The sequence below is a fragment of the Ochotona curzoniae genome, unplaced genomic scaffold, assembly GCF_017591425.1.
Source record: "Ochotona curzoniae isolate NIBS_2020 unplaced genomic scaffold, NIBS_Ocur_1.0 scaffold_3208, whole genome shotgun sequence".
Taxonomy (NCBI): Eukaryota; Metazoa; Chordata; class Mammalia; order Lagomorpha; family Ochotonidae; genus Ochotona; species Ochotona curzoniae.
Genome location: NW_024467106.1, coordinates 45,886,900 through 45,902,205, shown reverse-complemented (window position 1 = coordinate 45,902,205; position 15,306 = coordinate 45,886,900). Strand labels below are relative to the sequence as shown.

General features: G+C 45.4%; 1 protein-coding gene across 4 annotated transcripts in view; it reads right to left on the bottom strand.

The window, feature by feature from the left end:
- Nucleotides 1–14,284, bottom strand: part of PSIP1 (PC4 and SFRS1 interacting protein 1) — a 42,893-nt gene extending 28,609 nt beyond the window's left edge. For 2 of the 4 annotated variants that reach the window (XM_040963571.1, XM_040963570.1), the window contains exons 1-2: nucleotides 13,958–14,282; nucleotides 9,547–9,623 (exon numbers count right to left, since the gene is read on the bottom strand). In XM_040963571.1, the coding sequence (XP_040819505.1) occupies nucleotides 9,547–9,623; nucleotides 13,958–14,029 (149 nt within the window). In that variant the 5' untranslated portion in view covers nucleotides 14,030–14,282. Of the gene's footprint in view, nucleotides 1–9,546; nucleotides 9,624–13,957 lie in introns of all 4 variants that reach the window. The other 2 variants (XM_040963572.1, XM_040963569.1) reach the window with 2 other exon arrangements.
- Nucleotides 14,285–15,306: the final 1,022 nt, after the last annotated feature.

Sequence of the window (15,306 nt, the reverse complement as noted above, 5' to 3'; positions counted from 1 at the left end):
ATGAACCCCCACTGCTTTCCCAGGTTATTAGCAGGGAGCTGGACAGGACTCAAACAAGTGCCCGCATGGCATGCTGGAGCTGCAGGTAGAAGCTCAGTCTACCATACCATGGCACTGGCCCCCTAACTTATTTATGGACTGAAAAGCAGGCAGCAGTATATGCAATTATAATTAATACAGCTGATGAATGGTGTTACTTGACCATACCAAGGTAACTGAAACTAATGCATACTGAAATTATACAAAGCTGCCTGCCTCTGCAGTCGCTCTTTTAGACTCCAGTTTTACCAATTAAAGCAAGTGAGATTCCCACTTCACTAGATCATAACTTTATCTTGTTTTGACTCTTGTATAAAACACAGCTATATCACCTTAGTACAATCTAAAAGTCTTAATACAACCCTATCCATTCACAGAATATAATCAACTCCTCCCTGGTCTTATTCAACCACATCATTTTACACATAGCTTTTCATTACATTTGGTTTACATTTAATTTTATTGAATAGGTTTTTAAAATTCACTTCTTTCTTCAAGTCCTACTTTCCATTATTATACAATCCATCATGCTCTTTTATCACTAATAAATTCATAAATCAATACCAAAAATTCAATATCATTCCAATTGAGAAGACTTTTACAGGTCCACGTTTGTTTTAAATATAGAAGATGTTTGAATAATTCACACATGTAAAGATGCTCAGCATCGTTAACTAACAGCAATATGTATCAACACTAACACTGAGTTTCACACCCAAAGGACAGCAGTAATGAGAAGGGGGAACAGGTGTGTGGAAGCATGTGGTGAACTCAGAAGCCGTACACACTGCCCTGGGAATGTAAAGTGAGGCAGCTGATTTGGAATGGCCTGGCAGTTTCCCAAGAGTGAATATAAAAGCTGATATTTGACCCAGCAATTGCACTTCTAGAGAAATGAGAATATTGCATCCACACAAAAGTGTGCACACAAATGTTGCCAGCAGCACTGCCGCTGACTGCGAAGGTGGGGACAAGCGAGCGTCTACCAAGCAGTGAACATCTAAATATGGCAGACCAATGCAGCGGGGTATTTGTCAATTACACGCTGCAACAAGGCTGAACTCAAGAAGAGCAAAAGTTGAAGGGTTGGGCCCAGCACGGTAGCCTAGTAGCTGAAGTCCTCACCTTGCAAGCACTGGGACCCCATATGGACGCCAGTTCTAATCCTGGTGGCCCCGCTTCCCATCCAGATCCCTGCTTATATGGCCTTGGGAAAGCAGTTGAGGATGGCCCAAAGCCTTGGGACCCTGCACCTGCATGGGAGAACCAGAAAAAGTTTCTAGCTCTCGGCTTCAAATCGGCTCAGCTCTGGCCACTGCAGATACTTAGGGAGTGAATCAGCGGATGGAAGATCTTCCTCTCTGTATATCTGACTTTCCAATAAAAAAAAAAAAATCTTCAAAAAAAAGGTTGAGGGGCTAATGCTACCACATAGCAGTAAAAGCCATGACCTGTGTCACTGGTTCCTGTCCTGTCCTAGACGATCCACCCAGTTCCCTGCTAATGTGCCAGGGAAAGCAGCAGAGCATGGTCCAAGTTTTTTGGCCTCTGCACCCACATGGGATAACTGGAAAAAGTTCCTGGCTCCTGACTGGCCTGACACAGTCCTAGCCAATACAGCTATTTGAGGAATGAATCACCCGATACTCCTCTTTTGAGCTCTTACAAAGAAATAAATCTTTTTTTTTTTTTAAGATTTATTTTTTATTGGAAAGGCAGATGTACAGAGAGGAGAGACAGAGAGGAAGATCTTCCGTCCCATGGTTCACTCCCCAAGCAGCCACAACAGCTGGAACTGAGCCAATTCAAAGCCAGGAGCTTCCTCTGGATCTCTCCCATGGATAAAGGGTCCCAAGGCTTTGGGCCATCCTCGACTGCTTTCCCAGGCCACAAGCAGGGAGCTGGATGGGAAGTGGAGCCACCACGATTAGGGATTAGAACCAACACCCATATGAGATTCTGGGGCGTTCAAGGAAAGGACTTAAACCACTATGCTGTCACGCCAGGCCAAAGAAATAAATTTTTTAAAAGATTTATTTACTTTTATTGGAAAGGCAGACATACAGAGAGGAGGAAAGACAGAGAGGAAGATCTTCCCTCCGATGATTTACTCTCAAAGAAGCCGGGACGGCTGGAGCTGAGCCAATCTGAAGCCAGGTGCTTCTTCCGGGTCTCCCATGCCGGTGCAGGGTCCCAAGGCTTTTTGCCATCCTCAACTGCTTTCCCAGGACACAAGCAGGGAGCTGGACAGGAAACAGGGCTGCCAGGATTAGAACTGGCACTCATATGGGATCCCGGCACTTGCAAGGCGAGTACTTTAACAGCTACACTATCACGCGGGGCCTGAAATAAATAAATCTTAAAAAAAGAAATTTAAGTAAGAAAAGCCAGCAACAAAAATTTCACAATGTCCATTTATAAGACATGTCCACACAAGAGACAGGGGCAGGGAAAAGGCAAAACCCAAGCACACAGCAGGATGGAAGAACTGAAAATCTTCTAATAAAGGACACTGGGTTTCTCTCTGAGCTGATAAAACTACTCTAAAACTGACCATACTAATGGCTGTACTACTTCTGAATATATTAAATTCTATTGAATCATAAACTTTAAATGGGTTTACTGTATGTGAAATGAAATATCTCAGTAAAACTAATTTTTTTTCATTGAGCATGTCCTGTCAAATAAAAAACTAATCAATTTTACCCAACTATAGTCACTGTTTGCAGTCCATCTATTCATATACAAAAGAAATGCAAGTTTCCATGTGTGATACTCGGGTTCACAAATAGCTCTTATCAAACTAAAACACATATTCCTTCATGGTAAGTTACTGAACACCCAGCTACCAACTCACCAAATAGCTACAACAAAAAGAGTTGATCACTACACTATTTCTTGTTACAAAATTACACTACAATGACAGATAAAACTATGGCTCAACCTTTGTGCATATCTTCACAGCAAATGCTAAGGACACAGAAGCAACAGATGAAAAGGAACTCTTCCTGGGAATGCAGCCCTGAAATGGGATGAGCCGGGCTTACAGTCAAGCGAGCACCACCAGTTCCCCAGAGCCACCTGACACTACCAAGGCAGACTGATTCTTCAAAGCATTTCATTTTCCACTTAACACCTAAGGTAAAAGCAGGAAATAATTACATACACATAGCAAAAGACTGGGATGGCAAGCCTGAAATACTGCAAAAGGCTAACAATGTTGGGGTTCCTAAACAACAGGAGTAAAAGTTACTTTGCTCCCGTAATAGATAACATTTGTCTTATTTTTAAAAATTGACAATACAAAGACATATATTAATTCAAGGGAACTAACCACAATATTCTGAAGCAGAAAGGATTCTTACGGATCAGCACAATCATTTTCAAGATCAGAAGCTGAAGGCCAGCAAAGATGAACTGAGTCAGGCAGACCCACCAGCTATTACAAGCAGAGCCTTCACTCCATACAGTTCTCCTTAGAAAAGGCTGCCTCCTGCCCACTGTCATGCAGACTGAGGCACCACCTAACACATCCCCACACCCAGGAACTCAGACCTCAAACAGTAAAGGCTAGTTTAAAACACCCTAAGAAGAGCACATCACCTCTTAGACACAGTACTAATTCCACAATCCTGACGTAACTAAAGCCTACGTGTTTCTTACGTGGGACTCCTCAAAGCCCTAATGTACGTGCATGCGAGCATCACTATCCTCTAAGACTGTAGGTGTCGGGGGGTGACTGTGGTACAGCAACGCAATGAGTTAAGCCCCACCACCTGCCCATGCAGGTTCCTGTTCCAGTGAAATTCCTGGGCTCCTGCCACCTACTTGGGAGACGTGGAACAAGCTCCAAATTCAGACTGTCCCAACTCCAGCCGTTTTGGCCATTTGGGGAATGCCCCAGCAGACAGGAAGAAATCTCTGCTTCTTCTTTCTTAGTAAATCTGCCTTTCAAAATCAGTAGAATTTAAAAAAATTAAATAGGGACCCAGCATAATAGCCTACTGGATAAAGTCCTCGCCTTGCACACGCCTGGATCTCATGAGTGGTAATTCTAATCCCGGGGGCCCACTTGCCCTCCATCTTCTTGCTTGTGACCTGGAAAAGCAGTCGAGGACGGCCCAAAGCCTTGGGACCCTGTACCACGTGGGAGACCCGGAAGAAGCTTCTGGATCCTGGCTTCAGATCAGCTCAGTTCCAGCTGTTATGGCCACTTGGGTAGTGCACCATTGCATGGAAGAGCTTTCTGTGTCTTCTTCTGTCTGTAAATCTGACTTTACAATAAAAAGTAAATCTAAAAATAAAATAATAACTATCCAAATTCCACAGCAACATATGCTTGTCGTGGAGAAGCTGTACATAAGAACCAGGGTGGAACAAAGTAAAATCCTTATTTTGTTTAATCTTTTCCTACCACCACGATTATCACTTTCTCATTCACCTTCACTTTTAAAACTATAAATTAGTGGCAAGTTTTAAAACAGCCTGTGACATATCTTTAAAGTACCTAAAATAAAGCTTCTAGCTACTTCGTATTGCAACTGATTAAGGGCAATAAAAGGAAAGGCAGGAAAAACATCATTTTATTTAAATGCTTCATGCTTCAGATCCACAGTAGGTGAAATATTTCTTCAATGAGCAAAGGTTAAGCAGTCAGCAAAATTAAAACTGACCTGCATTTCACACAACTGTATATACGCTTTAAGTAGCAGTCTTGGAAAAATGTTACCTTTAACTTATAAATTCCCACATGTTGTTTTCAAAAAGATGTGGGAGACTTGTCTATACTGCATGATTGTTCATGAGTAACAGCTAACATTTATTTAGTGTTTTAACACGTGTCAACAAGCACTGGTCTAAGTAAATTTTCAAGAAACACTTTGTATGGGTCCAGGGCAGTGGCCTAGTGGCTAAAGTCCTCGCCTTGAACGCACGGGGATCCCATATGGACACCAATTCTAATCCCGGTAGCTCTGCTTCCCATCCAGCTCCCTGCTTGTGGCCTGGGAAAGCAGTCGAGGACAGCCCAGAGCCTTGGGACCCTGTACCCATGTGGGAGACCCAGAAGAGCTCCTGGTTCCTGCCTTCAGATCGGCATGCAGTCACTTGAGGAGTAAATCATCGGGCGGAAGATCTTTCTATCTCTCCTTCTCTCTGTATATCTGACTTCGTAGTAAAATAAATAAATCTTAAAAAAAAATACTCTGTATGGTAATTCTGAAAGATTGTATCATTATTCCCATTGTTCAAGTCAGGAAAACAAACACACAAGTAATGTGCCTGAGGTCATAGGCAGACAAATGGCAGTAAGGATTCAAACAAACTTCTTCAGTAGTATCTTAAACACAGTAGCTGCCTGCCAATGGGTATTTAACTGCTACTGTATCCTAGGCACTAAGGAGAACGATGACAAGACAGAAGGACTCTCATGACCTGGCTCTTCATAAAGAAAAGAAAAATCGGTCATTGAGCAAGAGAAAATAGAGGGTCTGTCCTAAGATCTAATTGAAGGCATCACCTTCCCATTACAGGGAACACAAACAAGGACAACCTGAAGGAAGACGCGGCACAAGAGAAACCAGTAACAGGAACGTGCTGGGGGGCCCTAGCCAGATCAGATACGTAAAACATCCCTAACTGTGGTTTTATCCTGTTTGTCATGTTAATATGGAGCCACTGAAGATTTCTGGACAAGGAAATGACATGTTGTGACTGGGACATAAAGCTCACTTAACCATATATGAATGGAAAATTAGATGCAGATAAGAGTCTAACTTACAGGACTAGGTACGGCATAGACAGAGCTACAAGAAACAAGAGAGGGGACCGGCACGATGGCTTAATGGATAAATCCTCGCCTTGCATGCACCAGGATCTAATGTGGACACTGGTCCATATCCTGGGTGCTCCACTTCCCATCCAGCTCCCTGCTTGTGGCCTGGGAAAGCAGTCAAGGATGGGCCAAAGCCTTAGGACCCTGTACCCACACGGTAGAACTAGCAGAAGTTCCTGGCTTTGGATCAGCTCAGCTCTGGCCTTTTTGGCCATTTGGGACATGAACCAGAGGATGAGTGATCTTTCTGTCTCTCCTCTCTGTAAATCTGCCTTTCCAATGCAAATAAATAAATCTTTAAAAAAAGAAAGTAAGAAAAGAAAACAGAAGGAAGGGAAAAAGAGTGATCCTCTCAGGATGCACCAACTCAAGACAAGATCAAGACTGGCTGACCAGCCGCTACGGAAGAAGCAGGAAGCCAGGCATGGAACAGGTGCCGGTTAAGTCCATGCCAGCAGCACTTACGCAACATCAGTTTTAAATAGGTACCACTAAGATACCTAGAAGAGGATCATGGTATACCCAAGCTTACGCCGTCTAAATCTCAAAACTTGACTGCTGGACTGATTTATTATCAGTATCATCAAATGTTGCAGGTCCAGGAAAGAAAACATCTTCCAAAAATGGACTGTAAATTAGTTATGAATTAATGTAGATTTCCACTTTGCTATTTCTGCTTCTTTATTCCTTATCCCATATCGCTAAATACTGGCTATTAAAATAAAATTCAAAATAAAAGGTTTAAATAATTGTCCTCCCAAATTTGAGGAGAAAGAACAAAGATTTAGCATCTAAAAATTAAATCTTAAATTGAAAAAAGTCACCACACCAATGGATACACAGCAGGACTGCCTTTCCAAAGGTCAACAGCATGCCTAAGTGATAAGTCTCAAAACACTGCAAGTCCATTTTGAAAGAAAAACGAACTATCATTAACTCAACTTTAACTTTTCCTTGAATATATCCTAAGTTATTCAATCGGAATATTCATTGTCCTCATGAACCACCTTAATACTTACAAAACAGTTTATTTTTTTTTAAAGATTTTTTTTTTTATTGGAAAGGCAGATATACAGAGAGGAGAGACAGAGAGGAAGATCTTCCGTCCAATGATTCCCTCCCCAAGTGAGCGCAACGGTCGGTGCTACGCCAATCCGAAGCCAGGAGCCTCTTCCGGGTCTCCCACGCGGGTGCAGGGTCCCAAAGCTTTGGGCCATCCTCGGCTGCTTTCCCAGGCCACAGGCAGGGAGCTGGATGGGAAGCGGGGCCGCCGGGATTAGAACCGGCGCCCATATGGGATCCCGGGCGTGCAAGGCGGGATCTTAACCACTTGCGCCACCGCGCCAGGCCCACAAAACAGTTTATTTTGTGCAGTTTGTTGTGCTTTAAAACACACAGATTTACAATTAAAAATCCTCATTTTTATTAGACACTTGGAATAGCACTGTCATTCTTCTTAATCCAAGAGCAAGGTAAGAACTGACTACATTGTTCTTTATAGAACACTGTAACAGTGTATACAAGCTGCTCCATCCCAGAAAAACCAGAATTGAAGAATTTGAAACTTACATAAAGTTAAAAGGGTCAAAGGATGTCTACCCACATAAAAAATAGCATTTCCAAACATGGCACTGGGGAGGCCCAACAAATCCCTGGGCTCCACATGCCCAAGCCTGATGCCATAGGGCTGGATTTTTATCTATCCAAACCTGTGCATCTTACCTTGCATTTTTACCTCAAGTTCACATGCAGTGCTGGTGTTTCAAGACGTAACAACTTCAAAAATCCCTACTCCCAGCACACAGTGCACACTGTTAAATTGAGATGTCATTCCCTGTTAAATTTAGCCATGTTTCTTTAAATAGTAAATTAATAATTATCCCATCTTTTCTAATTTTTCTAATTTTTCTTTTAACAGCAAAATGTCACAAAGGGATGTTCCATCTGGCTGTTCATTCCACAAACCCCTACAATAGTTTGAACAGCTCTTAGCTGAAGCTAAGAGCAAAGAACTCCGCCGAGGTCTCCCTTGCGCAAGTGACAGGGATTCAAGTATTAGCCACCTGCCAGGGAACACTGGCAGGAAGCCAAGGAACTGACCCTTCTACACGGAGGAAGGGCGGAGTCCCAGCAGCAACACAACCAACTTGTGCTACAACACATATCCCCATCATCTCTTCAGGTGTATTTTTATATAGAAAACACACCTGAGCCCAACTCAAACGGTAAAGCCCTTACAATCCTAGATGTAAAAGAGCATCTTAAAGAATCATATGACATACACGATACCATTAGTATGGAATGCCCAAAATGAGCAAATCTATACAGATAAGCAGCTGCTTAGGATTGTAGAGGTAGAAACCAAGAGTGACCACCAGGCAGTTATGGGAATAAATACACTAAAATCTATTAACTGACACATCTTAAACAGGCAAATATTATGGCATATAAGCTACATTTCAATAAAGCTGTTGCTAGTAAGTTTATACAGTAGCTAAGAAACATTAAACCAAACGTGGTACTTTATTCCTAAAAATGCAAAATTCAAACGTCAACAGTTCCTTTGTACTTTCATCTACCAGCCATTCAGATTGCTAAGAAGGTTCTCAGCTGCATTTTTAAAGAAAACACCTTCTTCCACAAACTTCTCATGTTTTTCATCTCTACCTTAAAGGAAGACTTTAGAATACATGCCCCAGGTAAACAAGCCTGCTCTGAAAATTATTGCAAAATCCAAATTAGCTAGGTTATAAAGTACTTATAAAGCTATTAAACTGCAAGTATGCACAAATATTATGTTCAGAAGTAATGAGATGGCCTCTGGAATAACCCTACGTACCAAAACTATTCAACTCTCAGCTGCAATTTTTGAAAATATTCAAGCCTCATATTCACCAGGGGCAGCTGAGTAGCCAGACTGGCTCTAGAGATCAATCACATAAGGAATACAGAGCCTTATCCAGGTTTTGTCTCATCTTTCCCGCACACATAGTTTATATATAGCTTACAGCACAAACGGGGTGGTGCTACATGGTCCTTACAAAAAACATGGTCCCACATTTTAGGACCAGTGCTGTGGCATAGTAGGTACAGCTATTGCCCTGACACCAGCATGCCAAATGGACACAGGTTCAAGTTCTGGCTTCTCCACTTCTTATCCAGCTCCCTATTAAGGCACCTGGGAAAGCAGCGGAGGACGGCCAAAGCCTTAGGCTCTGGCACCCATGTAGGAAACCCAGAAGCAGCTCCGGGCTCCTGGCTTTACACCAGCCCAGCTCCAGTCACTGTGAGTATGTGAACTAATGGATGGATGATCTATCCGTAACTCTGCCTTTCAAATAAATATATCTTAGAAAGAAAAAAAAAAAAAAAAAGCACTTGTTTTCTAAACAGGAGTACTGAAGCAGTGTTACACCTTTCCTTCGTACTTTCATTCTGACTGCTAACATTCTCAGCTGCATTTTTTAATTAAGAAAACACCTTCTTCTACAAACGTCTCATGCTTTGCATCTCTACCTTAAAAGACTTTAGAATACATTTTTCAGAGTCCATGGAAGATTTTTAAGGTTTTCTATTACTTGACTATTTGTTCCTTGAATTCATCTTCTTTCTAACTTCATGCCCAATGATTTGGTTAAATTAACAGTGTTACCACTAAATATAACAGGACTTACGTCTCATGAGTTCCAAAAAAGAAAATGGGTAACTTGTTTGTGGGTGGCTTTACAGCTCCATCAGGAACTTCATCTACCTAAAAGAGAGGTAAGAATAATCAAAATATTTTAAACCATATGTATCTCACACAACTACATAAGCAGAGAACAAGACATCGAAAAAGGGTATGGAAAATAAATCCAGATCAGTTCCAGGGACCAATAACCCCACATCCCGTTTTGAACCCCAAGTTTTTTCAACATTTATTTGGTAGTAAAGCCGAGACTGACATGAGGCCAATACAGTCATTTCCTTAATCCACGGAGTATATCCACCCCTCACCTCTGCGAAGCGCTGTTACCCACTAGCCGTGGCAAGGCACGACACCCGCACCATCACAACCTTCTGACAATCGCAAATTTTTGAATTGTTCAACATGCTGAAATCTAAGGATGTCAGATGAACAGTCAATCTGTTTGACAATGTTAAAAGATATTTCTGTAGGAAGGCTAGATAAGGAATAATTTGCTGTAAAAGCAGTATTTTCTAAAAGATGAAATCTGTTATGAAAAGACCCTTCACCCACATGGCCGAATCACTTGAGGTTACCTGTCCCTTTTTTTGTTTGCTTTCAATCCTTTTAATTAAGGAAGAAGGGATCAGGTACTACTATGTTTAATGCATACAATACTTGTTACTCAAGTTGGCATTGTAGCATGGCACATAAAGCCGCCACCACAGCCTGCAATGCCGGCATCCCAAGTTGGTGCTGGTTTAAGTCCTGACCACTTCACGTATGATCCAGCTAATGTTCCTGGAAAGCAGAGAAACCCAAACCCTGGGGACTCTGTACCCACATAGGAGACCCAAAAGTTCCAGGTTCCTGGTTTTGGTCTGGCTCAGTCCTGGGCATGACTACCATTTGAGGAGTGAACCAGTGATGGAAGATGTCTCACTCTTGCTCTCATTCTCTGTTAACTCTTTCAAATAAATGTTTAGTAAAGGTGGAGGGCAGAGAAGCTGACCACAAAAGGGCCTACTCTACACTGCAGGCACTGCGGTGTTGAAGAAAACACCGTAACATGAACGCAATGGGCTGTTTGCAGGAGCAAGCCAGGAAGATTCACTGCCACTCAACATCTCTATCGATTCTGATCTACCAAAAGGATCCTGTTTATTCACTTTCATGGGAAGGCCTTAACAACTCTGGTAGAAGGACAAGAAATAACTGCTTTCTGTCAACCTGGTTCATGCATCTTCTCCTTTTGGCCTGGATGTAAATGCTTAGCACTCACAGAGCTTCATAAATGCTAAGCCACTTTAAAAGCTGGTTTTAAAAGCAACTTTAAGAAAAAAAAAATTGCAAGAAGGTTGGCGTGAAATAACACATAAAGGCACCAAGATGACAGCAGCATGCCATATAGGCACCGCTTCCTGTGCAGGCTGTTCCACTTCTGGTCCAGCTCCTTACCGCTGGCCTGGAAAACCAGCCCCAATGCTTAAGCCCCTGCCCAGAGCGGCAACTCTAGATGTTTCTTAGCTCTTGTCATTGGCCTGATCCATCCTCAGACTACCCCAAACCTTTAGAAGCAGCCAGCACATGGAAGATCAAACATGTCTGTCTTTCCCTCTCTGTGTAACGATATCTTTGGGGAAAAAAGGATTACAAGTATGTGCAGGTTTAAAACTAATGAAGTCTAGGCCAGGAAGCTGTAGCCCAGCGGTGCAAGTCCTTGCCTTGCATATGCCGGGATGGATCGCATTTGGGCACCGGTTTGTGTCCAGGCTGCCCTGCTTCCTTTGCAGCTCCCTGCTTGTGGCCTGGGAAAGCAGTCCAAGACGCCCCAAAGCCTTGGGATCCTGCACCCACGTGGGAGACCTGGAAGAGGCTCTGGGCTCCTGGTTTTGGATCAGCACAGCTCCACCCTTTGTGGCCACTTGGGGAGTGAAATCAACAGATGGAAGATCTTCCTCTCTGTCTCTCCTCATTATATGACTTTCCAAGAAAAATAAAACAAATTTAAAAAAAAATGACGAAGGAAGGTAACTCAGGGATATATAATGTCAAAACTCACTCAACTGTTACAAAGGATACATGAGTAAAGGAAAGAGAAACCTCCCTTAACTCAAACTCGTTACATCAAGCTAGTTTTCTAAAGTGTAGTCACCTACGACTGATGACAGGCATGGGGGAGATGATTTGGAAGTAGATCATTTCAAGACATTCCTATTTGGCCTTCAATTGCACGGGGACACAGAGATCTGAATGCAGATGTCTCAGATCGTCCCGGGCCTTTACAGCACCTTCAAGAAAATAAAGATGCCTCTAAAACCACAAAAACCTGTCAGCAGAGAGGCCTTAAACCCACCCAGCCTCCCTAGCTTTATCTGAATTGTAATGGAAGTATTAAAATATCCAGAGTTACATATTAAGGACTTGAGAGGGGGCTGCAAGGCAATCCGATTTACAGCTATTACCTTCATGAATCTCAACACACTCCAGAGTCAAAGTGCACACAAAGGGTTAAAAGATTTCAAAAAGGCAGACTAGAATGCGAACCGCACGCCCAAGACAAAGACTAGGGCTTGCTGAAGTCAAGACAGACATCACTGAATAGGCAGTTCAATAAAAAAGGAGGGAAAAGCTTGGGACTGTATGAAGCTTGATTCTGTTTCCTCCCAACTGACACCCAGGATTTAAAATTTAAAGAAATAGGGCCCAGACCCATGGCTCAGTGCCTAAGCCCTCGCCTTGTAAGCCCTAGGATCCCAAGTGGGCTCAGTTTGTGTCCCAAATGCTCCACTTCCCATCCAGCTCCCTGCTTGTGGCCTGGGAAAGCAGTTGAGGATGGCCCAAAGCTTTGGGACCCTGCACCCACATGGGACACCTGGAGGTGGCTCCGGGCTTCTGGCTTTGGATTGGCTAGGCTCCAGCCGTTGCAGCCGCTTGGGAGGGAACCACTGGATGGAAGATCTTCCACCTTCCTCTCTGTATTTCCTCCTCTCTGTATATGTGCCTTTCCAGTAAAAATGGATAAATTTTAAATATACATATAAGAAACACAGTATACGTGTATATATACATGTGTGTGTATATATGTGTGTGTGTATATATGTATTATACACACACACTATGTAAATATACGTGTGTATATATTATACACACACTATGTAAATAAAGAAATACAGTGTCAAAGAGCCAGAGTTGGGAGAAAATTAAATGTTTTAAAAATAATAAGTCTTGGGGTTCTCAGTAGCTAAAGTTCTCGCCTTGCACAGGCAGGGATAATATATGGGTGCCAGTTCTAATCCTAGCAGCCTGCTTCCCATTCAGCTCCCTGCCTGTAGCCTGGGAAAGTAGTCATCTCAAAGCCTTGGGACCCTTCACCCATGTCAGAGACCTGGAAGAGGCTCCAGGTTCCTGGCTTCAGATCAGGGCAGCTCTGGCCATTGCAGCCAACTTGGGGAGTAAACCAAAAGACAGAAGATCTTCCTCTCTGTCTCTCCTCCTCTCTGTATATCTGACTTTCCAATTAAAAATAAAATCTTAAAATAATAATAATAATAAAGTAATAAAATAATAAGTCTTTCCAACACCACATGGCCAGACCTAAGAACCATCTTATGTGGTGCATCTCAGCTTTTGTTTATTTCCTAACCCTGACTTAGAACCCAACAAATCAACACAAAGCACCCCCCCCTTTTTTTTCTGAATGGAGCTTAGATATTGACAGCCTCATCCCTGATATGCCACAAAATATTCTGGCTACTTTATTCCTCCTCTGTTCCACCAGACAACCTGGGACCTCTGGTCCACTCCTTGCGCCCTAAGGAAAAAAGGTGAAAACCGCTTCTTCAAGGTCACATGAATAAACGTGGAAATACAAGTCCCGGACCTTCCTTGGTAGTTCTTGTAAGAGGAGTAGGAACACACTATTAAACTAACACACCTGTAAGCTTTCATTCCCAACACACATTTACATGCATACTTAAGCCTTATCAATCCAATTTCATCAGATACGTTCCTCTGGAACATCTCTTGAATGAGTCTGCGTGCAAGGTGCAGACTCCATTGATACTCTGCACCGTATGCATTAAGGAACCGTGTGCAATTTTAGCCATTTCTAAACGTACTACTCTTACAAACGGGCCGTAACTGACCACCTCCTTGGCAGAAGGTATACAAGTCTGGAAAAAAACAAACCAGTGAAGACATAGGCAGAAAGCAACACCCGGGATCTTATATTTACCCGAGCGAATGACCCGACAAAAACTACAACGAAAGGTCAGCTTACAACACGAGACTAACTGGGAAAGCGAAGGAAGACGATAAAGGACACACGAGGAGGGAAAAAAATATCAGAGCAACAGTAGGCAGCAGGCCTCGCAGCAGCCCAGCACCGCCAAGCACCTGGGCTGCAAATCACTCACCCGAGCTGGCCAATGAGGGTAGCCTTTCATCTTGGCGAAGATGAGGTCTCCAGGTTTGAAATCGCGAGTCATGTTTCGGGGGTGAGGTCGGGGAGGGGTCCCAAGCTCAGCAGGAGCACGGAGATGAGCGAGGAGGCGGCCCAGGGATGCGGCGGGAGCCGGGGTGCAGGCTGCCCGGCCGGAGGAGGAGCAGGAGGAGCAGGAGGATGCCTGGGGGCGGCCCGACGCGCCTGCGAGGGGGACAGCACCGGAGGGGAGAGGGAGGGCGGTCAGAGCCCGGCAGCCCGCAGGGAGGGAGGGCCTCCCGGCGAGGGGGAGGGGAGCCGGCGGGGGAGGGGCGCGGGGTGGGAGCTCCGCCCCGGCAAGTGCGCGGCCCCGGCGGCCCCGCAGCGACCCCCGCGGCCGGCCGGCCCCCCACGCCGCCTGAGGCAGGGATGCAGCCCGGCCCCCTCGCCCCATCGGCCCTGGGGAGGGGGCTTCGCTTCCCCGCGCCGAGGGAGGCGCGAGCCCCAAGGGGGAGGGGGAGCAGCAGAGAGAGAGAGAGAATAAAATAATAATAGAAAAGAAGACGGTGAGGAGAGGCGCACCCGGCCGCCCGCCCGCCGCTCGCCGGCCCCCCGGGCGGGCCGCGTCCACTTCCCCCGCGACGGGCCAGCGGCGGCGAGGCCACGGGGGGCGGGGCGAGGGCCCGCCGGCCGCTCACCTGCCGCGGGCGCGGAGGCTGCGGTGGCGGGCCGGCCGCCTCTGCCCGCGTCCACGCAGGACACCTGCGCCACCAGCTGCCGCAGAGGCGTCCCAACGGCTCCGAACCGCAACCGCCGCCGCCGCTGCGCTGCTCCCGCGCGGCTCCCGCTCGGCGCCCGCTAGCACTGGGCGGCACCACCTGCGCGTCCGGGCGGGGGGGGACTGAGACCCGCCGCCGCCGTGTGCGGCTCCGCAGCCCCGCGTCTCCAGGCGCCCCGGGGGCGAGGTCGCAGGGGCGCCGCACACGCGTCCAGGTGCGGAGGCAGATCGCTACGAGCTGGCAAACGCGTGAGCAGGAACAGCTCGGCCTGCTGCGACTCCCCCCCCCGCGCCGTGCCGAGTGGTCGGGCCCGGCCCGCCCCTGCTGGCTGCTCTGCGTGTGTGTATTTGTATGTGTACTGTATGTAAAAGGCGGGGAGGGAGGAAACGATTGTTGTGGACCGGGTTTGGGGGCGGGTATCCAGGCCTGTAGCCCTTGGCTGCGTGTTAGGGAGAAACTGGCAGCGTGTGCAATGTGCTTGCATCGTTTCCCCGGGGTGGAGAAGCGTAAACTGCTCTTGCAGTTTGCATCATCCTAAAAACAGGAGCTGTGCAAAAAAAAAAAA